Here is a 26830-nt window from a genome sequence, read left to right as displayed (position 1 = left end):
GTAGAAATTAAATGCATAGCACTTCTAGTGACAAACCTCTCATTTCTTGCGCATGTGCGTCCTTTCGAGTTTACATTCTCTTTACAGCAAGCAGGGTGCAATAGAGTTAAGTACTCAGTGAGAGAATGTGCATTTCTCACTCAGCAAAATGTGTGTTGTTGGCATAATGCTGCCTTAGCATAAATGTTTGGCATCAGAACATCTTACCAAAAAGCAACAATGACAGGAAGAAGAGATTGCAAGGAATACTACAATGCAAAGCGCAAACACAACTTGTGACTTCAGTGGTGTACGGAAATACTTTTCTGTGCAATTCTATGTGACATTTGCATAATTTCTGCGTAACTAGCAATTAAACGTAAAGGCAGAAATGAAACCAAAACTGCAACTGAGGCTAGATATGCCTGAACTATTTGGAGTAGTAACGCTGTGAGGAAAACCCCGCTTCTATAGCCTTTCGCCTTGGCTGCATAACTACAGAAAGCTGGCCCCAAGTATAATTGTTAGCCGCCAAAAACCAACACCGCTGAGTCACGTGGGTATTCTCAACGTTGTAGGCCCGACAAGTAATTAAACTAGGAAATACAACTTGCATGAATAATGATCATGGACTTGTGGTTTTTATGACATATGGGCTGGTTAAACCAAAAACAAGCTTATTATAGCTCTAGAAGACTCATCTTAAAAACAATATTTTTCTGTAGTGTATCACATGATATTCCCTGCCACCTACACAGCATCATTAGTGTCCTAGTGCGCCTGCATTTTATGTTTACATTCCAACAAATATTTTCTTGATGCATGCCACCAACATACCATACATGATGATGCCGACAGACCACAAGTCCACTTTGTTGTCATAATGGTCACTGAGAAGCATTTCAGGCGCCATATATAACGGAGATCCTCGAAGCGAGCTCGCCAGGTCACCTGATCGCAGGTACTGTGCAAATCCAAAATCTGAAAGAAGCACGATGAACGTTAACAGGAAGTGAAAATATAAATACAGGGTTGGTGAAAAGTTCCCGGCCACAAGGTCCTGTTCTCAGCGGATATCATGACAATTAAGGAACAAGTAAAGCTATCAAAGCCCTCAGTGTTGAGAATGACACTTCTCTTAACCTCTACACAGATTTTGAGCTTATATAGTGAGGGGCCAGCCTAGAAATTTCTGACCAACCACGTACAATGCAAGTTGCATAATCATAAAGTTATACAAATGCCATGAAAGCAGAGGTGCTTTTCTGGTTTGTCGCTTAAACTATGTGCTAAATGTGGTACACATGCAGACAAGGACAAAATAGTAATGATGAGCGTTTAATAAGGTAATGTCGGACACATGTCCTTACAAAAACTAGCAAAAGAAAAAAGTCACATCATGCATTCCGTGCCCGTACGTTACGTTCCATTATGTAAATCTTGTAGTTTAACTCTGAATAGTGCACTAGGCATGATTTAATTTCGTACTATTTGCGTGACATCTAATTTACATAGTTAACAGACCCACAGACCTGCAAGTTTTAATGAAGGATTTCGGACAGAAGAGAGAAGAATGTTCTGCGGCTTCAGGTCCATGTGAGCAATGTTGTGTTCTTGCAAAACCCGCAAAGCTTTCGCTGTAAATGCGAACAGAAAAAAATGTGAAAGCACTTCACAATAACAAAACAAGAAAGGTAACGCAGTACACCTCACCGAGTTGCTGGAGGAACTTGCGAACAATTGACTCTCGAAGCCGCTTGTTGGCCCGTATGTACCGGTGCAAATCTCCGCCGGAACAATATTCCATTATAAGGTAAATAAACTGCTGGTTCCACTGCATGCAAGACGATTAGCTTTTAACACATCGTATTCGACCTCACAACTACAGCACGTATACAGTATGCATTTACCTGAAAGTCGATGAGTTCTACAATGTGCTCGTTTTTTATTCGTTTCAATATTGCAATTTCTGTGAGCAAGTTCTCGGTTGCTTGCTTGGTGAGTGAACTCTTGGAAATGCATTTTATGGCCACAACTCGTCGCGCTCCCGTCTGAAACGTGCGAGTAGAATTACGTTAGCAATAATTAATAAACAAACTTAGTCGCTGACACATTCGCAATACCTTGTGGTACGCTTTGAAAACAGTCGCGTAAGTTCCTTGCCCAAGTTTCTCCGTGAAAACGTATTCGGGAAGCTTATGTTCGTACAGTTGAGCCATAGATGAGACCGAAACTCATTTATGCTGATTAAACTACTCTCCGCGCAGCCGCACTTTGTGTCCTAGCAAATTCTGCCCGATACGAAAATAAAGGCTGGCTAGTTCCTGCCGCCACAACAAACATGGCGCTTTCCATGTGCTTGCCGCAATGCTTTCGGTATTGTGTGTTTAGAGACGCTCACGTAGTGTCTCTGAGCTTACTTCGCCGCTCGACATTGTGCCATCAAGCCACAACTGCTAGAAAACACCCTCTCAAGAAACTAAAGCCGCCACCTATACAGCCAAGCAAGGACGAACGACCTTATATCAACGTCGGCACTATTGGCCATATTGATCATGGTAAAACAACGCTTACTTCGGCGATCACACGGGCCCTTTCGCTTGACGGATTCGCCGACTTCATTAAATACGACGAAATTGATCGTGCCCCCGAGGAGAAACTGCGCGGTATCACGATAAATGCGACGCATATACATTACAGTACTCGTGCACGACACTATGCTCACACGGATTGCCCAGGGCACGCCGACTTCATCAAAAATATGATATGCGGCACAAGTCAGATGGATGGCGCTGTTCTTGTAGTCGCTGCTGACGATGGCTGCATGCCGCAAACTCGTGAGCACGTTTCGGTCTGCAAGCAGCTGGGAGTGAAAAATATAATAGGATACATCAACAAGGCGGACATTGTGGACAAGGACATGCTCGAACTCGTGGAGCTCGAGCTTCGCGACTTGCTCATAGAGTACAAGTTCGAGAATCCTGAGGCGTCGCCAGTTGTGTGGGGATCCGCGCTGAAGGCCATGGAAGGTGACGAGTCTGAGTATGGTCTTCCGTCCGTGCGCAAGCTCCTTTCCGAAATGGATGCTTACTTCACACCACCCGATCGTGACATAACTGGCCCTCTGCTCATGCCCCTGGAGAGCGCGCTGAACGTCCGGGGAAGGGGCACAGTGGTCGTGGGCACACTGTTAAGGGGAACAATGCGCAAAGGCGAGCCGGTAGAAATAGTTGGCTTTGACAAGACTGTCCGCACTGTGGTCACAGAAATACAGCGTTTCAACAAGCCCATTGACACTTGTCAGGCTGGTGACCATGTAGGCTGCTTAATCCGCGGCGTGAAGACGTACGATGTTGAACGTGGAATGACCATCGTTGCTCCTGGATCGGCGCCTTTGGGGAACCGCTTTGTGGCGCAACTTTATTTGTTGAGCAAAGAAGAGGGTGGCAGGTCAAAACCTATATCACAGAAATACATCATGCCCATGTACTGTGGTACGTGGACAATGCCCTGTCGCGTAGATGTGGCAAGAGAAAGCATGCTTATGCCAGGGGAGTTTGGTGAGGTAGAGCTCACGTTACCCAAGAAGATGCTGATGTTTGTGGGTCAGAACTTTTCAATCCGTGAAGAGAAGCGGACTGTTGCAACTGGAATTATTAGCAAGGCGCTTCCAAATGTTGTGGCCACCACTGGCCAAGTTGGCAAAATTGACCTTGGCAATGTAGAATCATAGGTTCTGGAAAATGTTGAAATCGCAGTTGGAACTTCTGCTTAGAAATATGTACATAATTGTATCATGTATTATGTATAAATTGTGTGTATTGTCCCCCCCACCCTTATCTCCTGATTTTTCATACTGCTCAGTACTGAGCAAGAGCAAATAGCCTGTGGCCCGATAGCCATCTGGGCTCGATATCAAGGGAGGGATACTTGAAAGTTTTAAAGAAGTGGGTGATGGTAATGAATTTGTATACAGGTAATCGAAGGTGAATGCTTTGGAGTGGACTTAGCGGGGCATGACGACAGTTCTTATACCACAGAATCCTGTGCACTGGTAAAGTATATGAGTATTGAGTCTTAAGTTGTATATCACAGTTTCTGAGTGGTTAGCGTAATCAGATGTTGAATCAAAGGACGGAGGATTAAATCCTGGTCGCGGTGGCTGCTTTTCAATTGAAGGGAAAAGCCAGGTGCCTGTGTATTGTGTATGTCAGCGCATGTTAAAAAACCCCAGGTGGTCAAATTTTCTGAGCCCCTCACAGCCTGAGTCACTTTGGGACATTAAACACCCTAAATCAGCCAACCAACCACAGTTTAAACTGACAAACTGAGTGCTATGACCATGCTAAGTATAGGGAGAATGAGACACTCATTTTGCTAGCTGTAAGCTTCATTCTTTTGTGTGGCCAAACAAAGTTCAGCATAGACACATGTACGAACACGAGAGCAGTATAGTCCTGCGGGTGAAATGTTTTCAACGGGCATATTAAAGCTCTTTCTTCTGGTATTGTAGTCGCAGCATGTATTTGTGTATTCGACATAGACTTCCTTAAGTCACCTCGGTTTGACCTCAGTTTGAAGGCATGCAATTGGGGGCACATTTTAATGGTTCCAATGCCATTCATGAGCTAGCCTCCAAAGTTACTAGCGCATGTACGTTATTTGCAACGAGAAATAGTATGACACCACCCAGAACACTGCATCACAATTTGGACGTAAAAGTCGGGGAAGGCATACAATTGGAGGTACACGTGTCATCGATTCGAATCTTTCTTGTGGGCCAGCCAAATGACACAGACTTTTCTCGTAACGAGACATATAATGCCTTCACATTAATATCTAGCTGTTTTCATACTTGTATGGTCTTGCAAAGCTACCCTATAGCATTTTGGTTTGTTCATATTGTATGTTCCAGGCTCTACACTCTATGATGCTAGCATTGTTGAAAAACAGATGTCAACAAATGGCCGCAAAATGCTTCTCACCATGTCTTGAATATGTACCTGGTTCAAGTCTAGTTTGAGTAATTCAAGGGTAGGAAGTTTTGTAATTAGCTTGTGATCTAAACTGGTGCAGTACATTTTTTAACCTCTTCAACACATTCACTTAATTACGGTGTTCCTGTGCAGAGAAACACTAGTAGTTTTGCTAATTCTTGCAGTCCGGAAGGCAACAAAATCAAGGGAACTAAATCATGGCTGTGGCTCATAGCATTTATGGTGGTTTGGCAATGCATTGTGTTCCACTGTCGTACTTTTCCTTTCCCCCTTCTAAATTTTTGGTGGTCAGCATCAAGCAAAAGAAGTTCCCCAATCAGTTTAATAGTCCGCACTCTTTAAAAAAATGCCTATTTGTAGCATGCATGTGCAGTTACAAGTGCACAGGAAGCCGTATACTGGCTATACTGCAGCATTAGGCTAAAGGAAGAATTTGTTGGCTTATAGAAGAATGAAACAGGGCTAGGCAGCGTAAAAAATGCATATAGAGTACTATTGAAGATGGCAGTTTAGTACTTTGTGTACAACTGCCCATAAAGCACATATCACCTTTTGTTCTCAAAAACGCACTAAATTTTGATTGAGGGTTAGGTTTTAGAATAAGCTGTATAAGGCACTATTAGACCTTCTGGCCATGCCTTAGATATATGGCTTGGTTTATAAAATGTAACAATAGAGAAAACTCTCACAAAGTCTTCATGCTTGAGTGAGCATGTCGCATGCGACCTATACTGAACTTTGACTTCACAACCATTATTTGGCTGTTGAAACTGAAACAACATGAGAGAAGAAATCCAATTTTAAATTATTTAGCAGTCACACACAAATATTCAAGCTGTTTCTGTTTCAAGTGCCGAACGATGACTGCGATGTAAGGCATGAAAAGTCGTTGATATATAGCTGCTTCGTCGGTTTTATGCCCAGCAGCAATAAGCCAGCCTGCATTAAGCACTGTAATAAAATTAATGAAGAAGAAGAGCTTATGTTGCAACTTTTTCATGCCTCATGTATTATACTGAACATCGACTTCATGGACATTATTTGGCTGTTGAATTTAAAACAGCATGAAAAGTCCAGTTCTGTTAAACTACAGGCAAATATATTGTGGTGTTACCGTGTACCAATGTCACGTGCATCATCATCAAGAACCTCAAAATTGAGAACCCCAGGCTCAAAATCAAACTCAAAATATCTTCAATGGGTAATGGTAGACAAAACTTAACGTTCTGTTTTGTTATTTTGCATTTAGAACGTGTCAAGATTGTTGAAGAAATCCCTCAAATAGTCCACTCTAGAAGATGATTTCTTTTTCATTAATTATTCATGAAATTATATAATGTTAGCAAGAAAAGGAAAATGAAAGCTAAATGCCAGCATGCATATTTACCTAAAAATGTAACTTACAAAAATAGCTTAAAAACTGTTGCACAGGCACATAGAAAAACCAAGTGTTATTGCACTCCTCAACAATTCAGGCTTCATGAGCAGAAAAAACGTCACTGTATTATTATTTGTTACAAAATGTCGACATGATAGCAATAGCAGAAAAAGTGAAAGCAGAGATAATCAGCCTTAAAGTTTATTCACTCTTTTGTAGCTGCATGCGCTTCTGTTTTCATTCAGAGAAATGTGCATTACAACCAGTAGAAGCTGAGATGATACTAAGAAGCTAAAAAAATATATTAAGGTGATGGCGCTCCGCTTTCGGAAACCAATGGAATGCGCGATGTGCCGGAACTATCAGAAATGTAATTCACCAATTTGTGATGAACACATATCTGAAAAGTGGAGATTTTTGAGGTCAATACTGCATTTTTCACTAACATTTTTTCACGAAACACTGAAGACAGGAAGATTAAGAAAGAAATGGACAAATGAAAAATTCTGACCGAATTGGCCATTTTATTTGTCATGTCCCACTTTAACAGGGGTGTGACCCAGAGTATGCATTGTTTGCATTACAATTTTATTTATTTTAAAAGTAAAAAAAAAAAAACTCCTGGAAACATATTTTTATTCTCGCAACCTCTTGATGTCAAATTAAATAAAGTTTCCTACTGTTAAACAGCTTAACTACATTACATAGCTGTGTGCTTGCTGGCAGCCGCTTTCCGAGTATGCTGTGAATACAGTGATGTTCTGTTTCTGTGCTAATCTACGAAGGAAGTATATGTTTTGAGCAAACCAGCACGTCACACCAAGTGTATTCTGTAAATTGTTGGTTATGGGATTTTCACAAAGTGATGTATGGGCGTTTGAGGGATGCCATGGTAGAGGGTTCTGGAATAATTTTGATCCCCTGTGGTTCTTCTAAGTAAACTGGCATTGCACAGCACATGGACATTTTCATATTTTACCTCCATCGAAATGCATCTACTACCACGGCTGAAATCAAGCCTGTAATCTTGAAACCATCTGCTAAATATCAAACCCACTGAATCACTGTGATGGGTAGGTGTACCTTGTAATGCGGTACTGAACCACACGGTTACCAATGTGCCATGATAACAAGGGCACACATTTAGGTGCCTGCAGGAAGCAAGAAGAGGACAAAGAAGAAATGTACCAAACATTCACAATGCAATGAATGATGCTGAAGACTACCAGGCACATTTTAGGATTATGATTACATGACCAAACTTCGAACCGCAACTTCTGAAAACACAATATTCATCAAGAGAACATTTTTGTGGCAACATATCGATCAATTGCCATTATTTTTTTATATTTTCAAACATGCCTGGTAAATGTACTACTGAAATGAAACAACTGTATTTAGTGAAAAATAAATTTGTACACAAATCTAATACTGCAGAAAAATGCAACTCTACAACCAGAATTTAAAAATGTATATTATAAAGTCCACATTGTGAGAGAAAAATATCACTGCTGTAGATTAAATCATCACAACATGTTCCTTGTTGAATTAAAAAAAATCATAAATTTATTTGAGCAATATCAAAGCATGTTTCAATAGTCTTCTACTAACACTTCTAGGCAGCTTACACATAGATATCTGGACTATTTTAAGCAGTCTGCAATTCTGTTTTTTAAAAGAGGCCAAACTAATGGCAAAACAGATTGAGTGTTATGTTCTCGCTAGAAACGATTAAATCATCCCCTTCGCTAGCATCGAGATTTGGCATCAAACAATTTCAATTTCTGTGAGCAGAAATTTTCCATACAAATGTGACATCAAATATAAATGTGTCAAGCTCATCATGCAGACTTCGCTTTTATTGAAGACAGTACACTTATACATTGCACAGCTCTGAAAACCTGTGCTCCACTATGATAAATGCCATAATAATATAAACAGTACTCAGAGGTAAAGACTGAAGTGAGCAAAAATTTAAAAAAGCAAGTGAGAAACTTTATAGTGTTATTTTTTTTATCAGAAAATTTGATTTTTATAGATGCTCCTTTGAGAAAATTATAACTTATAGTACATGATTTGACGATATGCGAAAGACTATATTTCATTCACTGTGCACTAACCGAGTACGAGATACTAAAAATTCAGGAAAGTTCCAACTCTGGATGCTGCATCATGATGTTTGCCTATATTGTTATATAGTGAGCTGTAAAAGCGATGGTTTGTGTCATGTTCTAATATGCATTCATTGAATTTGCACTAGCCTATCTATGCAGGATCGTTTTTGTGAAACGTAAGAGAATGAACAAATGTACCTAATGCCAAATCCATCATATCTAGAGCTTTACATGTGCATGTGGCGTCATCACATGACCCACATTGACATATGTTACTTTAACAAACACCCATACTGTTCATGCATTTCAAGCATTGAAGACTGCATGTTTTGCCATTGGGTGGGCAAGCTGTATAGTTGTGGAAATTGTTTAACAATGTGGAAAGAGGCCTATTGCATCTGAAATAAATTTTCTGGGTGTACCATCACATCTGTGTCCAATACAACATTTCAGAACATTTTTATTAATCAGCTGTGAAAAAAAGTCATGTTCATGGTTTATGGAACAATTTCCAGCTAGTACCAGTTGATTCCCATTGAGTTTCTACCGAGTTCCCATTGGAACCAATGGAAACTCAGTTGGAACTCAATGGGAGACAACTGGTACTAGCTGGAAATTGTTCCATAAAGTAGTAAGATCAGTTATGATTTTCACCAGGGTTGTGAAAAGGATGTAGCAGGCAAAATTGCACGGGTATGTACAAAATGATGTCCTGTTGGCAGCCAGGATGCGCCACATTCTACAAAACAAGTAGATAAAGTAGATAAATACTAATATTGACTGAATAAATGCAATTCTTTGTTGTTTTCTTTTACTTTTTTTTTTTTTTTGTTGCCTTGCAATCCCTTATAAAAGAGGGTGAACACAAAAACTTAATATAGGACATCATCTAGTAACCAATCGTCTCCTCAGAATAAAGCAATGTAATGTATATTTTTATGAGGAGAGAATCTAAATGAATTGTGAAGCCTCTTCACTTAGAGTGGAGAGATGGTTGTCTTCAGCCCAGTTCACCCTAGATGAGATTATTAGCTCCAACAAGACATTATTCAGAACTTTCAGCTTATGCTGCTTTGCTTCCAGCTCTGTTTTCCTGAAAAAGAAAAGAAAAAGATGAATGATAAATCTGAAGCTAATAAGCCGCTTTTCCAACTAATCACAGCTGAGTAAACAATACTATGCTTTCTATATCATGAATCTATGATAAAGGTATAAGTGCCTATTTGTTACACTGATAACTCAGCCTGTGTAGCTGTGGTGAAGCAGGTTTTTCATAAATTCAATCTCTTGCACACCTCAATTCACTAACTGGTCACCTAGTAAAAAAATATCTAGGCAAATTTTTAAAGCAAATTTTGAAACTACAACTATTATTTTTCTCTCTTCATTACAGCTTGATGGTATGTTTATCAACAAAAAGCAAGAGGCCTATTATTTTTGTAAAATGGTGCTTGACTGCCAGTGTTGTTAATAAGATTCAACAAAAGGGTTGAGTACAAGCCGTATACATTAAAGTAAGAGTGTTAAAGTAAATGTAAGTAAAAGAACTACACAGGACACGATAATAAACCTAAATTCATCGTAAAGAGAAGAAATGCTTGTAAGTAACGACAAGTTGTCACTACATCAATATATGCTGCAGAGTACAATGACTGTAGCACCAAGCAGAAACAAACGAGACTTGGCCGAAGATGTTTCAGTAACTATTATATTCTGATATACATTCCCTTCAAAAGTCTTCAGGCAACACTGTTGTAGAATAAATGCCCTTTGCATGCTCTGTGTAGCAAAGCATCCAAAGAACACTTAAAGAAGCATTAAAGAAGCAAGATACCCCGCTGCGAAAAGAAACCTTCTTTAATTTCAAGGCCCTTTCATCTTTAATGGTGCATGACGGCTCTAATGGATGGGCTAGATAAAAAAACCTTTGGCCTCAAGACTTTTGGCCAAGACTATAAGACTGTACCTTCTACATGACAAGGTTCTATTTGAGAGCTGAACAGCACTGCATGAAGTTGTGATCTCAAGGACATTGTAGTAAGGTATCGTGCACTGGGAGCAACATATGTGATGAATGGTTTGAAAAGTGAGCACAGATGAGTTCAGTGCTCTTTCTATCCACAAGGAACCAATGAAAACAATGAACTGTTGCGGCAGAATCTTCAAGGCGATTTCTATGATTTAACACACAACTCAGTGTTCAATTAATAATGACTTCAACACAAACAGGGTGTTTCGTATTTATCTGTCCAGGATGTAAAAAATTATCCCGCGCGAACTACTGCACTACTTGGGCCCAAAGGCCGACCACAAGGCAGCTTTTCATGGTCTGCATTTTTTGACAAGCAATTTAACATTAAAACTTGCCTGAATTTTCTGGAATCATTGAAATAGTGCAGTCAGCTGCGGCAGCATGCTTTGTAAAAACAAGCAAAGCAGTATACTTGACAGGCTGCGCCATCTGCAGAAGTGCGAGGCAACCAGTATCCTAAACAGAGTGGGGGCGGACCACGTAGTTCTCCTGATGGCGCAGCCTGTCAAGTAGACTGCTTTGCTTGTTTTGACGAAGCGTTCTGCCGCACATGAGTGCACTACTTCAATTATTCTGGAAAATTCAGGCAAGTATTAAAGTTAAATTGCTTATCAAAAAACATAACCACCCCAAGCTACTCTGTCATAGGCGTTTGGAGCCAAAATAGTGCAGTAGTTTGCACAGAATTTTGTACTACCCAGACAGATAAATATGACAGATAAAGATGTATATGTAAATTGCAGGCAGTCATAGGCAGTATCGAAAATACATGTATTTATGATAATACTATCTTCCGATACAGTCTGTATATCGATATTAGGTATCGAGTGCTGAAAACTAAAGTATCGAGGTATCGGCATCAGAAATACATTTTTAGTGTATCGGGTATCTTAACGATACATAATACCCCAAAAAACTGTATGTACTGAAGCCACTGTGTGACTTTGGGTAGACGGAGCTCAATCTGGTAGTAGTGCAAGGAGGGTGGCAGCTCGGCTTGTAATATACCGTCTGAGTTCCCTCCTGCTCGGAGTTTTTTCCAAATGGCCAGTCTCCTCAGCCTCACCAATCTATCCAGACAGTTTTTCTTTCAAAATGAAGGAGAAAGTAATTGTTCACGAGGTAGTTTACTAGTGAGTACCGAGTGTGTTTGATGAATCTGTTATGAATTTAGAAGACATCGAAAGAAAAAAAAAAAAAGAAAACGACAAAGAAACATAAGAAAGGCAAACATGCAGTAGCAACCACGTGCACACCGACAAAGAAACATAAGAAAGGCAAACATGCAGTAGCAACCACGTGCACTGCTGTATCCCTAGCCGCCTTCCCACCCTTTTGCCGTTCACCTCCCTGCAGTCTTTGAGGCATCTGATTCTCGTCAAGCAGCGTGCTCAGTGTGCTGTCCAAAACTGTAACTTATGCACGACCCTCCTGAAAGCCCTGGGTCCCGCGTGTTGGCTCTGCTTGGTGACAAGAACATGCGCTTCTAAGGCCTTAGATGCCCACTATGCTGTCAACTAAAAGGAGTTCTTGTAGTTTACATCGTTTGATTCAAAATAAACTCATTCTTTCTAACTGCACCGGAAAAGGGCTTCCACTAGACGTTTGCCGGTAATAACTATCATGTCTAAAATGATATGAAATACATGACATGAAAGCTATGTATATGCATTTTTTCAGCACGTAACTTTGAATTACAAATTATGCTTTTTCAAACAACATTTGATCAAAATTTGTATAAAGCTCATAAAGATATATTTAATTGTATCTGAAAGCAAAATTGCTGTCTTTTTAAATTGAATTGTTTGGTGTCATATTAGCAACCCCCTGTTAAAAAAAAAACAAAAAAAAAACAGTTCTATCCTTTATCTGCAACCAGCCGTAGTTCTCAAGCGGCGCTAGTGAAATTTGAGTTTCTTAACTACCTCCATTATCCTTGAGTCCACAAGGCTATGCTTCACTCTTACCCGCTGATAAAACGCACCGTCAACATATACAACACTGCGGCAGGCTCATTTGCTTATGTAGAATGGCTTTTCTCATTTGCTTTGCTTTTAGCACACCCTCATTGTGGCCAGGGGCTTTTTCTGAACTAATAACAAACGTTCAGCCATTTTATTTTTGTTATTTTCCTTCTAGCTTTTGAGAATAAAAGTCTGTAATCGCACTAATGAGAAAATGACTGCTCAGATAACCGAGCAGATGAAAGTTGCACCTTTTAGCACAAAAAAAACGTAGGGTTCACCAGGTAAGTAAAGTTTGAAATGAAAACGAAAAAAAAAGGGATTCAGATTTATTTCAATGTAGCCAAGGGCTCCTAGGTCGGTTCGTAGGAAGAACAATAATTTAAAGAAATTTTTTGCTAGGCTGCTTGTAAAAGCGACCATTACATTGTAACCATGCATGGCTTCAATCCAATGTTAAGTTCTAATAAAGCCGGCTGCCGGACAGCGGCTTCAATAAATACATGCTATAGGATTCATTTAAGCCCCTTCAGAAAAACTGCACTATAGGAATGTACTAAAAATTAGAGAAGGCACAATAAAATTTTGCAACATTGCTGATTATATTCTACCTTTATTACATTGGGATTTCAGTGATATAAACTTTACAAATCATAACACTACTTTAATTAAAATTGGTATTTCAGTGATGTATCGACGATGCATTATCGAGTATCTGTATCGAAAATCGATTTAGGTTCTATACCTTGTATCGACATCAGAAATACAAATTTTCGGGGTATCGAGTATCGATATCAAAGATACTTTTTTGAAGTATATTGCCCAGCCCTGATTGCAGGGCCTTTTAAATAAGAATCTGATTCATGCAGGTTGCTGGCTACAACTGGAAACTAAAAGGAAAAAGATTGTTTTTGTTCACATGGGATGTCGGCATATTATTCTTGCCCAAAATTACTGCACCTGGAGTGAGGTGAGAATTCAAATGAAAAGAGGAAAAAAAAAATGGAAAGAGCAGTTGTGTTACTTTTGTAAGATAAATTATTGCAACAAAGATAACACCTAAGCTATTGGGCCATAACCAGAGTTACGGCAATTAGGACAGAAAAAGTTGTTTTTAGCAGAGGAAAAGTTTTTGAGACGTGTAGCAACAATTTACTGTTTACCAACACAGTGACGTATTACTGTGCCGTAAACTTCCATTAAATTTTAATTGCACGAAGTGACGGTTCTCAAAAAAACTGTAAAGAATCTACAAAAACCTTATATGTTTGCCTTGATAAGAAAACATGGGTGCCGATCATTAAATTTGGAGTGCCGATTCCTTAAAAAAAAAATTGGTGGCTTAGCTTGGTTAAGCCTGGATATCGGAAGCGAAAAGTTTCAGCGATGCCATGGCTTAGCTCGTGGTTAGCCGGTGAAAGTGCACGGCTAAAGGTCAACCGGCGGAATCGCGGTGGCAGCAGCAGCTCCGACCACCTGCGCCTCTTCTGTGACGTCAATTGGTTTGCGCATGCGCAGCTGTGGCTTTTATTGTGAAAGCAATATTATGCCAGGTCTAACCGCTCATCGCTGTGTGTCGTGTCCGTGTCCATGACCGTGGTCCCCTGGCAGGAGCTGCCAACTTGGGTCTCTCGTTTCACATGGAACAGTTATGTCAGGTTCAGCCTGCCAGGACCCTTGCATTCACGTTACTCCTATAGGCCACTAAGGCATGTTCATATGGCTTGGTTAAAGCGGGGCTTTATATATGTTTCTAACGATAGAGCACAAGCGAGACTCGGAGTTGACTAGCCTAGTGAAGCTTCTCGCTTCAAAAAGTAAGTGTTCAGAAAGGTATATCCTGCTCTAAAAGCTATGTTATCATTAGGATTAGCTTTCTGTTTGATTAATAAATTTTAGACTTGAGTACCTATTAGAAAGTCCCAACTTACTCCTCAGGTGGCAGCTTGTTTCCTTGACGCAGGCCTTCTTGAACCAAAGGGATCTTTTTTGCAACGAGACCTGTAAAATTTGCAATCATACCTATATATTTTTTTGTTTTTGGGTACCAAACGCTCTAATAGCATATTAAAGTTAAGGTTATGACACCAAGAATATCACAGAAATCAGTCTAGCAATTCTGATTCATTTCATTTTAACGTGATAGCACTGAAGACCCCATTCACTGAAAATCCAGCATCGGCAGCCACTCACCGGCATTGGAGTTGTGAGCGAAAAATCCCGAGCATGGCACTGGCGTCTGACATGGCCGAGCACTAATTGAACATAGAGTTGCTTGACATTACGTTTGACAGGAGCTGCCAACTCTCTCATTTCACATAGGAGGGTGATATCAGAATCTGCCAGTACCACTGCATTCATGTTACCCCTAGGCCACGCAGGCATGTTCATACAGCTTGGATAGAGTGGGGCTTTATATGTGAGCTGGTAGCCTACGCTTTCGCGTCGTACCCTTAAAGGTGGAGCTGAAGTGTTTTCCCATAGTTTTTATCACACCTTTTAATATTAGCTTGCATTAATAACAACTTTATGAATACCAGTGCACAGTATAGGAAGTATCCGAGTTTTGCAATAGGGTGACCATAAGGCCGCGGTTGATTTTGCGGCTGCACTGCTCTTTATTTTATTTGTTGAAAAGCGTGATTCTTGAGTCCCCAAAGGGTTAACCATGAAGAGATACGGAAGGGAACAACAGAAATGGCTGGGGAAGTTTGTAAGCCGGTGAAGCTATGGCGACATAACCTAGCTGCAGCTGATGACGGCAGCACACTGAGCAGCATTAGTGGAATCAAACTGACGGAGGAGTACTCATCAACTTGTTACTCACAAGAAAATTTAGCATCAATTCTTTGCTATTGTAGCAGGCTCATTAGACAGAAAAAGAAATTTTGAATACTTAAGACCACCTATGTGTATGAAGCTGAAAACTCACTCGTGCAGTGATGCCTGATTCGAAAATACGCTGTGCTAGGCCACATGGTGTAGTGAGGTGATTAAGGCATACACCATGGAGGCACATAAGTCAGTTCGAATCCCTATCGATTAACTAAACTAACAGATAGATGAATGCCATTTAGGCAGCATATATTAAGACACTATTAGGAACTCTGCAGAAAGACAATGGCAGGCATCACAGTTGATATAGCACTTGTGGTGCCAACAAGGGACTCGAACCTCCGATATGCTCTGGGACCCAAACCCACTACCTTCTCTGCGAGTCAAACTCGCGACTTTCCTGAGGCTTAAACCACAACCTTTTCTGGACTTGAACCCTAGACGTTACTTTGGATTCAAACTCCAGACCTTAATTTAAGACTAAAATATGTCACAATGTTTGGGACTCAAACCCTCTATCTTCTCTGTCTCTCTAAAGCTACTGACATTACTATTCCATACTGATGTCATACAACTTCCGGTATCATTTAATGTGGAGAACTTCCGTGACATGTTCTTAGGAAAAGAATTTGTCTCGAGCCATATAACGCTTTCGCCTTAATAGGCCCATGTTTTTAGCTGGCCAATAAATGATGCCTTACATGTGCATAGTAAAACCTAGAGTTTAAGGCTGAAATTGTCTCTTCTAGACAAAGCCATTGAGAATGGCTCACACCATTTATGCTACACCACAATTCATAAGAAGAAAACTTACAGCAATAAATGTTTTTCAATTTCCATATGGTCTCACTGGCCTCTTCAAGTTCCTGAAATTTCAAAGTAACCAAATATTTGTGACCAGATTTTCATATCGTAACTCCATTTCGAGACCGCAGGTACAGCCTTTGTCAAAGATAAAGAGCTTGAGAGGTTTGTCGCTAAGCAATGTAGTGGGGCGCTTATACCTTCCGCAGAAAGCTAAACTTTTGTAGAACTGAGGACAAGGGCTCCTCTCACCTCTAAAAGATTTGGAATGCTGTCGATGCATAATGAACCATGTAACACAGCCCAGAAGAAAACCATCTGGAGTCCACACTTTTGACATGGACTGTACCTGTCTACCCATGAGCATTAGTACTCACAGATATTTTTCTTAAGCATTAAGAAAAGAAAGTGAAATATTGCCATACTGCACTTTAACATAAATCCTTAGGGTGTAAAAAGTTATGGCCATGTTGGCAACGAGGAAGACTATACATGCAAATGTGTAGCAACTAAAAATAAAGCAATGTTGCTAACACAAATATAACATGCATTATGCGGAGGGGGGGAGGAGGGTTATGAATATATAAAAAAAAATGCATGAATAGTTTAACTGCATTAAAACAAAGTATCTTGCATTTGAAACCTGCAACTTAACTTTGCTGTCCATTTTCCAGTTATGCTACCCTTTGTGGCTCCCAAAGCACCAGTGAGATGCAGCCTGCCTTAGCCAGTTGTTATCAACATTTTTTCAGAATGTGCTGCTTGTCGACAGTAGGCTACAGTTTAACAATGGGTGTGATTTTTAAAATTGTACATACCTGCTGTTTCTTCATGACCTCATTACATAACTGGCTGTTCTCGGCACAAAGGGCCTTCAACTCCCTACAGAAAATTACACAGTACATGTAAGATAAAGTACCCTCACAAGCACTCAAGTGTGTTAAAAAAATACAAGGAAGAGAATCAGCAACATAGAATTTACTATTTTTAAATAGAACTGAACTTAACTCACCTGTCCTCCGATAGCAACAGCTTGTTGTGTTTGTCAGCCAGCTGCAAACTGAAGAGCAAAGCAAGACTGACTCAAAACTCCAAGAAAACTTCCGATCACTTTTCCTTTCTGCATTTAACATAGTACTGTGTGCAAAACTTCACCACAGCAGGTGTACCAGATTGAAAAAAGAAAACAAACATTCATTAAGGCACCTTCTAACAGTGCCTCCTTGTTTCTACATGGGCATATTACTGGGACAGCCTACTTACGCTTGCAGCATATGTGTGTCTTTCATGGAATCGTCGACCACAGCAGTGTATTCCGTGAATGAGATGTCTTTGCTAGTGAATGAAACACAAATAACAGATTGGCCTCAGTGAAACGTAGCGCTGACATGCTCCCGAACATAGAAGAAAAACATCTGCTCACCTTTTACCTAACTCTAGACTGTGTTTTCTTGCTGAAAGTTGAAAAAAAAAAAAGAAAAAAAAGCATTATAGGTCATGTTAAATTTGAATGTGCTAGCAAGCAACTGACCACACTCAGACAACATTGGATATTTTTCAAACCATTGTAAACGCCTTCGCAAACACCCTCTTTTATTTACTCTTAATAAATACTACATTGAACCACCACGGAATTGTTCACTCATAGGACAGTGTCTATCTAAGCGTGTTTTGCAGCCATGACAACACACAATTCCTCTACGATCTCCTTATCACTATTTCATATCTCCTCACCCCTTCTTATCATCACCTGAACACATCTTATCACATTCTATCATCTTCATACGACGTGATATCGCCTTTCTATTCCTCATCACACACAAACTAGGTTCACCTTCATCCTCCAAGCAACAAGACGTAGCGCTTGTATTGTTTGTTTCTTCTTGTGTCCCGTTCTGCTCTGCACTACAATCTCGCGATGTTCACGCACCAGCAAGCCCAAAAAGCCACGCTTTTTGGACGTATTCCGTTAGCTCCGATGTAGTATTTTTTGTTGTTGTTTTTTTTTTAACGCATGAGCACCACTGCCACATCGCTGAGAACAGCAGTTCCACGCAGTCCCCAGCAGAGAATCTACTCGAGAACGATCTGAAGATTTCAATGCGAGCGCGCACACGCACGTAGTAGTTGTGGCTGCATCAAAACTCAATACGGGCAATCCGATAGAATTTTTTAGGATAAAAAGGACGTGCTTGCCTTCATGATCGATCTCGAGGTGAGCCACCGCCGACTCCAAAGTTGTTATGTACTTGTCAAGAGACAAAAGGACAGCGTCAGTGTCGCCTTCGCATGATGATCCGGGCTTGACGGATCTGAGCCAGGACATAACGAGAATCTTATTATTAAATAAAAATATATGGCAGGAAGAAACAAGGGAACGTACGTGCTCATGACTTTCAGTGTAGGCTGCAGGGACGCTACGAAAGAAATGACACAAAGATGAACAGCACAGAATACCTTCAGCTGTAGTTTCAGTTTTACAGCATGGAGGAAGAAGCGTTTTCAAACTTCGCAGACACATCGAACACAGCGCCCCCGCTCCATCCCCGCCGAGCTTTTCAGGCATGTTTTCAACGATCACGAATCTAGAAAAGGAAAACTAATGTAACTAAAATTATTTATGTACATTGAACTATTTGTTTTTCTGCTTTTGTATCATAATTTTTTAAATTTTTAATTACTTTCTCTCGGCAGGCGTTTGCATGATCATTTGGCACCTTCATCATCATCATCATCATAGGAGGGCGAAGAACTTTCCCATATTTCTCCACTTTATTCGGTTCTTTGTTAGCTGCATCCTTGGCTGCATCCACTTGACCCCTGCGAACTTCTTTCTGCCGCCCCCTGCTACGCTTTCCTTCCCTTGGAATCCAGTTTGTTACCCTCAGCGACCATCGGTTATCCGCTCTTCGCACTACATGTCCTGCCCATGTCCATTTCTATTTCCACTAGAATGTCGGTAACTTGAGTTATTTCTCCAATAATAATAATAATAATAATAATAATAATAATAATAATAATAATAATAATAATAATAATAATAATAATAATAATAATAATTGGTTCACAGAAGAGGAAAGGCGCGGTGTCTTTTTTTTTTTTAATTGGTTCATAGGAAGGGAAAGGCGCAGTATCTGTAAGGCGCGGTGTCTGTCACTTTTTTAAACTGATTTATTTATAGGAAAGGAAAGGCGCGGCAACTGTCTGACTTGTTTTCTGTGGACACCGCAACTGATTTATTATTTATAGGAAGGGAAAGGCGCGGTAACTGTCTCACTTGTTTTCTGTGGACACCGCAACCGCGCCGTAAGGGAAGGGAGGAAGGTGGGAGTGAAAGTGGAAAGAGAGAAAGAGGAGTCGTAGTGGAGGGCTACGGAGTAATTTCGACCACCTGGGGATCTTTAACGTGTGCTGACATCGCACAGCACACGGACGCCTCTTCGTTTCGCCTCCATCGAAACGCAGCCGCCGAGGTCGGGTTCGAACCCGGGTACTCCGGCACAGTAGTCGGGCGTCTTACCACTGCACCACCCCGGCGGGGGGACACCGCAACCGCATGCAACCGCGCCGTAAGGGAAGGGATGGGAGTGAAAATGGAAAGAGAGGAAGCATTGGCCTTGATTCCAGCAACTTAATAATAATAATAATTGGTTCTCAGGAAGGGAAAGGCGCAGTATCTGTCACACTTGTTTCTGTGGACACCTGAATCGCGCCCTAAAGTTCGTCTAGGTGGTGTTGCCTAAGGGAAGGGAGGAAGGTGGGAGCTGTGAAAATGGAGAGAGAAAGAGGAGCCGTAGTGGAGGGAAAGGCGCAGTATCTGTCACACTTGTTTCTGTGGACACCTGAATCGCGCCCTAAAGTTCGTCTAGGTGGTGTTGCCTAAGGGAAGGGAGGAAGGTGGGAGCTGTGAAAATGGAAAGAGAGAAAGAGGAGCCGTAGTGGAGGGCTACGGAGTAATTTCGACCACGTGGGGATCTTTAACGTGCGCTGACATCGCACAGCACACGGACGCCTCTTCGTTTCGCCTCCATCGAAACTCAGCCACCGAGGTCGGGTTCGAACCCGCGGGTACTCCGGCACAGTAGTCGGGCGTCTTACCACTGCACCACCCCGGCGGGGCTCTGTGGGCACCTGAACCGCGCCATAAGGGAAGAGAGGAAGGTGGGAGTGAAAGTGGATAGAGAGAAAGAGGAGCCGTAGTGGAGGGCTACGGAATAATTTAGACCACCTGGGGATCTTTAACGTGCGCTGGCATCCAACCTCGAATACTTTTGTGAAATCCACAGTTGATATGAAAGGTGTTATTTTATATGACCTCATGCAGGTTCACAATGCGAGTTTCATTCTTTTGTGGCTTATTCCTTCACAGTGTGTGTGTAATCCAGGTCTTGGTATTGCCTATGCAGCTCCTTTTCTGGAATTAAGCGGATCACAAGATGTGAGTAGGGACAAACTAATGTAGAGCACCAATTCAGGCTAGTTTGTGCTTATGTTGTTGTCCTACCTGTCCTCATTCTTAGCACTGCTTTTTTGCTACGTGAACATAGATTTAAGCACATGCTCAAGGAAGGGTGATCAAACCTTATACACGAACAGCTGTCCTGTTCACCTTGCATGCCATTTGTTATGGCTAGCTCAGCGCAGACTCGTGCTGCTCTTGTATAAGTTCTATATGAATTTAATAAAATCTGATATTAGCAACCTTTTCGGATAAATTAACGCTGTGAGGACAATCGGAAGCGCAATAGTAAATGCAGTTGGGTGTTTCACTGTGGTTTTTATTCTTCCGCTTCTACGGACGTTCAGGCAATGATAGAGCCTGATGTGATATGTGTTTGAAGAGGCTGGATACTGCACATATCGCATAGGCTGAGCGGTGTTGACTTTCTGCGGCGTCCACGAGATCGAAACGCAGCTGTCGGCCATCGGGATCGAGCCCTTTATTATTCCCTTAAAGATCCAGGATATAAGGGGGGTGGGGGAGGGAGACAACGGTGAGAAAGAAAAACAAAGGAAAAGAATACAAAAATGTATAACATTGACAAATTGGGTAACTAAATTTGGCAGTTCACATAACTCTGTCAGGAGAGAAGTTCACCCTCTGTTGAGGAAAAGAATACAAAAATGTATAACATTGACAAATTGGGTAACTAAATTTGGCAGTTCACATAACTCTGTCAGGAGAGAAGTTCACCCTCTGTTCAGTGAACATGCCCTTGGACTACTCGGAGCCCGTCACATTTCAAAACTTGGTGTCAACTTAGGTTCTTGGCAGTTGACTAGTGGAACATTTATTACATCATTAGATATATTTGACATCAGGTCTGCACTTGAATTTAAAAAAAAAAAATGTCGGTTAACGTGGTTGATATGCTCATTTATGGCAGGACACAATCTGAGCACAGTGCCCAACTAAGTTTTCCATGGTAGGACATCACATTGAATGAAGTCAAGTGTGGGTTCAACAGATAAAGTTCTTGGTGGTCATTGAAGACTATCGAAGAACCGGTCCCAACGCTGCAAAAGTGAAAGCAATACTGAGCGTGGAGCCTCTGTCTGACACCCAAAAATCGCAAAGTTTTTGGAGATTGCAAACTGCCTAAATGTTTTTGCCTAAATGTGCTGTATATTGTCCATCCATTGAATAGTTTGGTGCTGCAGCAGGAAAGTTACAAAATGTTGCAGAAAAGACCAACTTAAACTACAGTCATGTCATGTTTAGCACAAAGAAGCAGTGGTCTGTGGAGATGCTTGCACCTTTTGAAGTGCATGCAGATCTGCAACAAAAACACTAACCGCCATATTCACAAACGGAACTTATTCTCTCATCACTTCGTACCAACACATAACATATGTCAGAGACAGAATGGTGATGTCACTGGCCTTCACTTTGCAGTTAGGATTGATCACAAACCTTTGCTAGTTACACTTGCGGCGTGGTTGTTCCTGTGAGACAGGCCAAAATTAAATGACTAATATTTATTGAAGGCAGCACTTTGTGCTGTGCGGTACTGAAATACATCTTTCAACAAACACCTTTAAATTGGGCTGCGTTATGCGACTCTAGAGACAGAGAAGTGTACTTAATGAAGGAAAGATGGAGAGGTTGGCTTGTTGTGTTGACTCTAAAGCTGCCCTACAATGCCTTCAATAAACTTGTAGTGGAGGTACGATATCTGCACCACCAGGCACTAGAAGAAGGTCATGAAATCATCTTCCAGTGGCTACCAGTCTATAGTGCTAAAGTGGCATTGTTGGCAACAACTTATCTGACAATCCCGCTCTATCGGCTCACAATACAACCAACATTGTCCAGATACCATGCACTGACAAGAGACGACACAGCAAGAGACCAAATACCTCCCCTGCTGTGATGCTATGCTGTTGTGCTGCCTGTAGCTGGAAGTTACACTTGAAACGCCTATTCCCATCTCGTCGCAATGGCACTCTCCGTGTGAGCAGTGCGGGTGTGATGAAACAATTGGGCGCATGTGTACTTTGCGACTGCACTTGGTTTAAGAGAGAGCGTGCCTTCCTGGCTACTACACTCAACTGCTTGCACTCTATTCCTCTTACAGAAGCAAAAGTTCTGGGGCCTTAGACAAAACCTTCATCATAAAGGAAGGTGGTGAAGGCACCAAGTTCTTGGAGGACTCAGGGCAGAGTCTAAACTTTGTGTGCGCCCTCTGCCCCCTTATCACAGTTGGTCTATAGACATGTGAAAAACTCATTTCGCGGCCGCTTTCCTTTTTCTCCCTTTGTTCCCCTTCCCTTTGTGTAGGGTAGCCTACTGGGCATCGCTTAGTTAACATCCCTGCCTTTCCGTCCTTCTGTTTCTCTCTCTTCAGGACCAAGAACTTAGGAGAGGTTAAGCCTTGATTACAGTGATTGAGGATGCCCATGATGCATTTTACATACCACACAGTGCATACCATATTCCTGACAAAGACCTTGTTACTGCTGACGCACTGTCCTGATAGCTACTCCTGAACAGGGTAATGGCGATCTTGAAGTTGTCTCACGCCAAAGGCATTGCCAATCTTCCTTCAACAGACACGAGAATAATGTAAATCCGAGCGCAACAAATGATCCAATACGCAACATTTTGAGCCAATACACCATGGATGAATGATGGAATCGAAATGAAATCCTATTAGAATGTACGGAGAGACTCCTGGCAACACAGATCAAATGCAGAAACTCCAGTTGAAAGCAGGCTACTACACAGATCAAATGCAGAAACTCCAGTTGAAAGCAGGCTACTAATGAAAAGATCCAAGATTATCGTTCCAGAAGCAATGCATGCAGATGTACCTAACAGTATTCACCGGGACCATCAAGGAATTGCTAAGTGTCAAGCAAGAGCTTGCAAGCTTGCCTGGTAACAGTGCATTTCAATATAAATACAACTCATTCACTGAGCTGAGCACACATACCAGCACCAGCCACTCTTCCCATCTATTTTCCAGAGTGGCCTTGAGAGAATGTAGCTGTGGATTTAACAGTGGAGAAAGGAAATGCCTCCAGACTACTACTCTTGCTGCCTGGAAACCACTGTTGTTAAAAAAAAAAAAAAAAATGACTACGGTAGTCATAACATAAATCCATAGCAATATTTATCCCAATCCAGGAATGTCATCTGCTTGGCTTTTCACCAGTTTGCAAGGGAATGGGACTTTGCATGGCACCCATAGTCCTAGAGATTTTCTCAAAGCTACAGTTATGTTAAAGCTGCTCTTTGCATTATCAGTGTCTAGAGAAAGCTAGAAAATATGTTGCTTTACAGGCTTCTAGGGCCACACTACTTCTGTATTGAGGAATTGTTAATGGAATGAAGGTTGCCCAGTCAGCAAATTGCATTGAGAGGTAGGCCCTGCAGATGTCAAAACAGCAAAGAACACAAGAATATTCATGACAGCAGGCATGCAGCTCACCCGTGAAGAATTTAGAGCCAATAAACAGAGGGTAGGTCATATATTGCAAAAACGCTGACTCGAGTAAGGAAAACAAGTATTTATCTGGCCTCGCTGGCCGAAATGAAACCTTGTCAGTCATCAAGGCACTAACATTGACATTTGATTTAAATGTTCTCAGGACAGGAAATGCCAAGCACTGGGAAAAGCCTCCCACAACAGCGCATCATCAAGAACTCTCATTGTGCTGTAGGCTGCGACAATGGCTACAGAAGATACAGAAGACAATGCCATAGGGGTAGACATCCCATACTGAGGGGCACCAGAAAAGTGGAAACTAGACAAAAAGAATAATCAGCTTTCAGTATTTAGACAAGAAACATTTAAGCTGTTCTCTGTGTATGCCAACACCACAGTTTGCCAGTGTGTGCATCTAGGCCTGGTGCTCAGCAATACTAACAGTTGTCACTTATACAAGCAAGGCGGTGGATGCATGCCTGCATTGATGCAGTTAACCCAGCAGGAATGAGCGATGTTAATGGTGGCTATATTTTTATGCTATACCTTCGGATGCACACTGTATCAGTTGGCAAACTTCAAAATAAACACAGATGAAACATGTATCAAATTTTATTACAGCTGAACATGCAAAGAAAAAGTACAGGCGTTCAGAACTGCTGATCGTTCCAAGACACTTGCCACTGTTAAAAAATTTCCAGAATGGGGAGAAAAAAAAAATGGGCAAAAAGGATGAAAGAAATGCCCTACACAGATCACAAAAAAGAAAAGCCTACAAGCCTCTGGAAATTTTGGAGGGTTGACACAAGGTCACTGAAAAGTAGCCTAATGACCACCACGGAGCCTCAGGACAAGGTGAAGGGTAGATTCCTTTTGAATATTGTAGTCTGACAGCGTGCGGCCGTCCTCGAGCTGCTTGCCAGCAAAAATGAGACGTTGCTGGTCAGGGGGGATACCTTCCTTGTCCTGAATCTTAGCCTTGACATTCTCAATCGTGTCACTTGGCTCTACCTCGAGCGTGATGGTCTTGCCTGTGAGGGTCTTGACGAAAATTTGCATGCCACCTCGCAAACGCAACACGAGGTGCAGGGTGGACTCCTTTTGAATGTTGTAATCCGACAGCGTGCGGCCGTCCTCGAGCTGCTTGCCAGCGAAGATGAGACGTTGCTGGTCAGGCGGGATGCCCTCCTTGTCCTGGATCTTGGCTTTGACATTTTCAATTGTGTCGCTGGGCTCGACCTCGAGTGTGATGGTTTTGCCTGTGAGGGTCTTGACGAAAATTTGCATGCCACCGCGCAGACGCAGCACGAGGTGGAGGGTCGACTCTTTCTGAATGTTGTAATCAGACAGCGTGCGGCCGTCCTCGAGCTGCTTGCCAGCGAAGATGAGACGCTGCTGGTCAGGCGGGATGCCCTCCTTGTCCTGGATCTTGGCCTTGACGTTTTCTATCGTATCGCTCGGCTCGACCTCAAGAGTGATGGTCTTGCCAGTGAGGGTCTTCACAAAAATTTGCATGTTGCTTGATCTGTTGAGAAAACGAAAACAGCACGATTAGTCACGTTCTAAAACAAACTATTTTAAATCGAACACCAAGCAAAAATAATTAGGCCTAACAGACCGCGCCCGAAACTTGGCAGGCGGCTGTGCGAAGCATATCAGCCGCATAAAATGTAATGAAGTGAATTTTTCGCGACAGTAAGTACAGAAGGCTCTATTCTGCACTGCCCATAAATAAAAGGCAGGAAAAGTATGACGAGGCGGCATTAGGCTTAGCGAATACCGCAAATTCAGTGAAATATGGTCCCAACAATGAAATGATATCGTTAATGGCGTAAGGTTAAATAGCTACAGAGGTAGGCTAGGCGGATTAACCAAATAATCTGAAGCCAACTACCCAAGCAGGCTACTCAGTCCGTGCAGAGAAGCACAGCTCCACTCGTAGCACGATCCGCAAGCGGCTTGTGAGCGTCCAGCCCTTTAAGTTCGTCACCGCAGAACAAGGCATACCAGGGAAGTGCAATGTAGTACTTACCTCTTTCGAACGAGCTTGCAACACAACCAGACACCAAGTGACCAAGCGACCGAACCATAGAGAAAGAGATTGGTAAAGAGCGGACACTCCCATAGGGCCCAGCGGCCCATTTGACTGTAGTGCACCAAGCGGCCGGCGGCAACTACTTCCGGTCTTGCTGAAAGGCGCGCGATTTGAATGCTAGCCATGCGCTGCGCCCTTCCCTGCCCTTTTGGCGCATAATTTTGGTTTTAAATAATCTGCTAGTGTTTCTATTTATTTTCAGCATGCATAACAACAGGAAAAATAGATTCCCAGTTCTCTAAACTGGCCATCAACGCAGCTGCGCCACAGCCTTTGCAAAACAGTATTGCAGAAAAGACGCCAAGTGCTTTGTGAAATGAATTTATTTTGCTGCATATAAAACACGAGATGCAACAGATGTAGACGGATACATTGAAAATACTTGACACACATTAGGCGATGTGCACAATCAGGAAAAATAAAAATACACAAGGTGAAAAACAGCACTTGGGTAGAGTAAAAAAATAGCATAACGTTGATTTCCGAATTATTGCAAATGATATTTAACAAAACGGGCATTATACATAAACTACACAGTCCCAGTAGTGGCTACCTTAGCAAGGGTAACTTGTATTGTCCAGGGCAGAGAGGAGTACTGACGCTTGAGGGAAGGCCACACCATTCACTCGTCGCATCTGCCGTGCTTCGGCTGCAGTCCGTGGGTCCATGCAGTGCAGTTGGAAAAGGAATGAACATGATGC

At 41.8% G+C, this 26830-nt stretch overlaps 4 protein-coding genes across 5 annotated transcripts in view; all 4 read right to left on the bottom strand.

The window, feature by feature from the left end:
* Positions 1-2247, bottom strand: part of LOC146198296 (serine/threonine-protein kinase ULK3-like) — a 32594-nt gene extending 30347 nt beyond the window's left edge. Inside the window, exons 1-5 of the mRNA XM_084593708.1 lie at positions 2103-2247; positions 1890-2030; positions 1693-1813; positions 1512-1616; positions 817-960 (exon numbers count right to left, since the gene is read on the bottom strand). Of these exons, the coding sequence (XP_084449834.1) occupies positions 817-960; positions 1512-1616; positions 1693-1813; positions 1890-2030; positions 2103-2198 (607 nt within the window). The 5' untranslated portion in view covers positions 2199-2247. The remainder of the gene's footprint in view (positions 1-816; positions 961-1511; positions 1617-1692; positions 1814-1889; positions 2031-2102) is intronic.
* Positions 2248-9272: 7025 nt separating this feature from the next.
* Positions 9273-18848, bottom strand: LOC146198295 (uncharacterized). 2 transcript variants are annotated; one of them, XM_084593715.1, is made up of 10 exons: positions 18785-18847; positions 18487-18702; positions 18300-18415; positions 17527-17557; positions 17367-17438; positions 17116-17163; positions 16922-16985; positions 16114-16165; positions 14396-14465; positions 9273-9561 (listed from the first exon to the last, which is right to left on the bottom strand). In XM_084593715.1, the coding sequence occupies exons 2-10, from the start codon at positions 18492-18494 to the stop codon at positions 9420-9422; spliced, it is 603 nt and encodes a 200-aa protein (XP_084449841.1). In that variant the 5' UTR covers positions 18495-18702; positions 18785-18847; the 3' UTR covers positions 9273-9419. The 2 variants fall into 2 exon arrangements, with proteins under 2 accessions (XP_084449841.1, XP_084449842.1); XM_084593716.1 differs by lacking the exon at positions 16114-16165 and having other exon boundaries at positions 18785-18848.
* A 5782-nt stretch (positions 18849-24630) lies between these two features.
* On the bottom strand, positions 24631-25234 carry LOC146198294 (ubiquitin). Its single transcript, XM_084593718.1, has one exon. It carries the CDS (start codon positions 25091-25093, stop codon positions 24860-24862), a length of 234 nt encoding a protein of 77 aa, XP_084449844.1. The 5' UTR covers positions 25094-25234; the 3' UTR covers positions 24631-24859.
* A 9-nt stretch (positions 25235-25243) lies between these two features.
* LOC146198293 (polyubiquitin-like) lies at positions 25244-26118 on the bottom strand (the record flags this gene model as incomplete). Its single annotated transcript, XM_084591880.1, has 2 exons — positions 26067-26118; positions 25244-25559 (listed from the first exon to the last, which is right to left on the bottom strand). A coding segment is annotated over exon 2 (306 nt), but the record flags the coding sequence as incomplete, so codon positions are not given.
* Positions 26119-26830: the final 712 nt, after the last annotated feature.

The sequence above is a fragment of the Amblyomma maculatum genome, chromosome 2, assembly GCF_055883805.1.
Source record: "Amblyomma maculatum isolate TAMU_Amacu chromosome 2, ASM5588380v1, whole genome shotgun sequence".
NCBI classification, from domain to species: Eukaryota; Metazoa; Arthropoda; class Arachnida; order Ixodida; family Ixodidae; genus Amblyomma; species Amblyomma maculatum.
The sequence above is the reverse complement of the archived record's forward strand: the minus strand, read 5'-3'. Positions and strand labels throughout refer to the sequence as shown.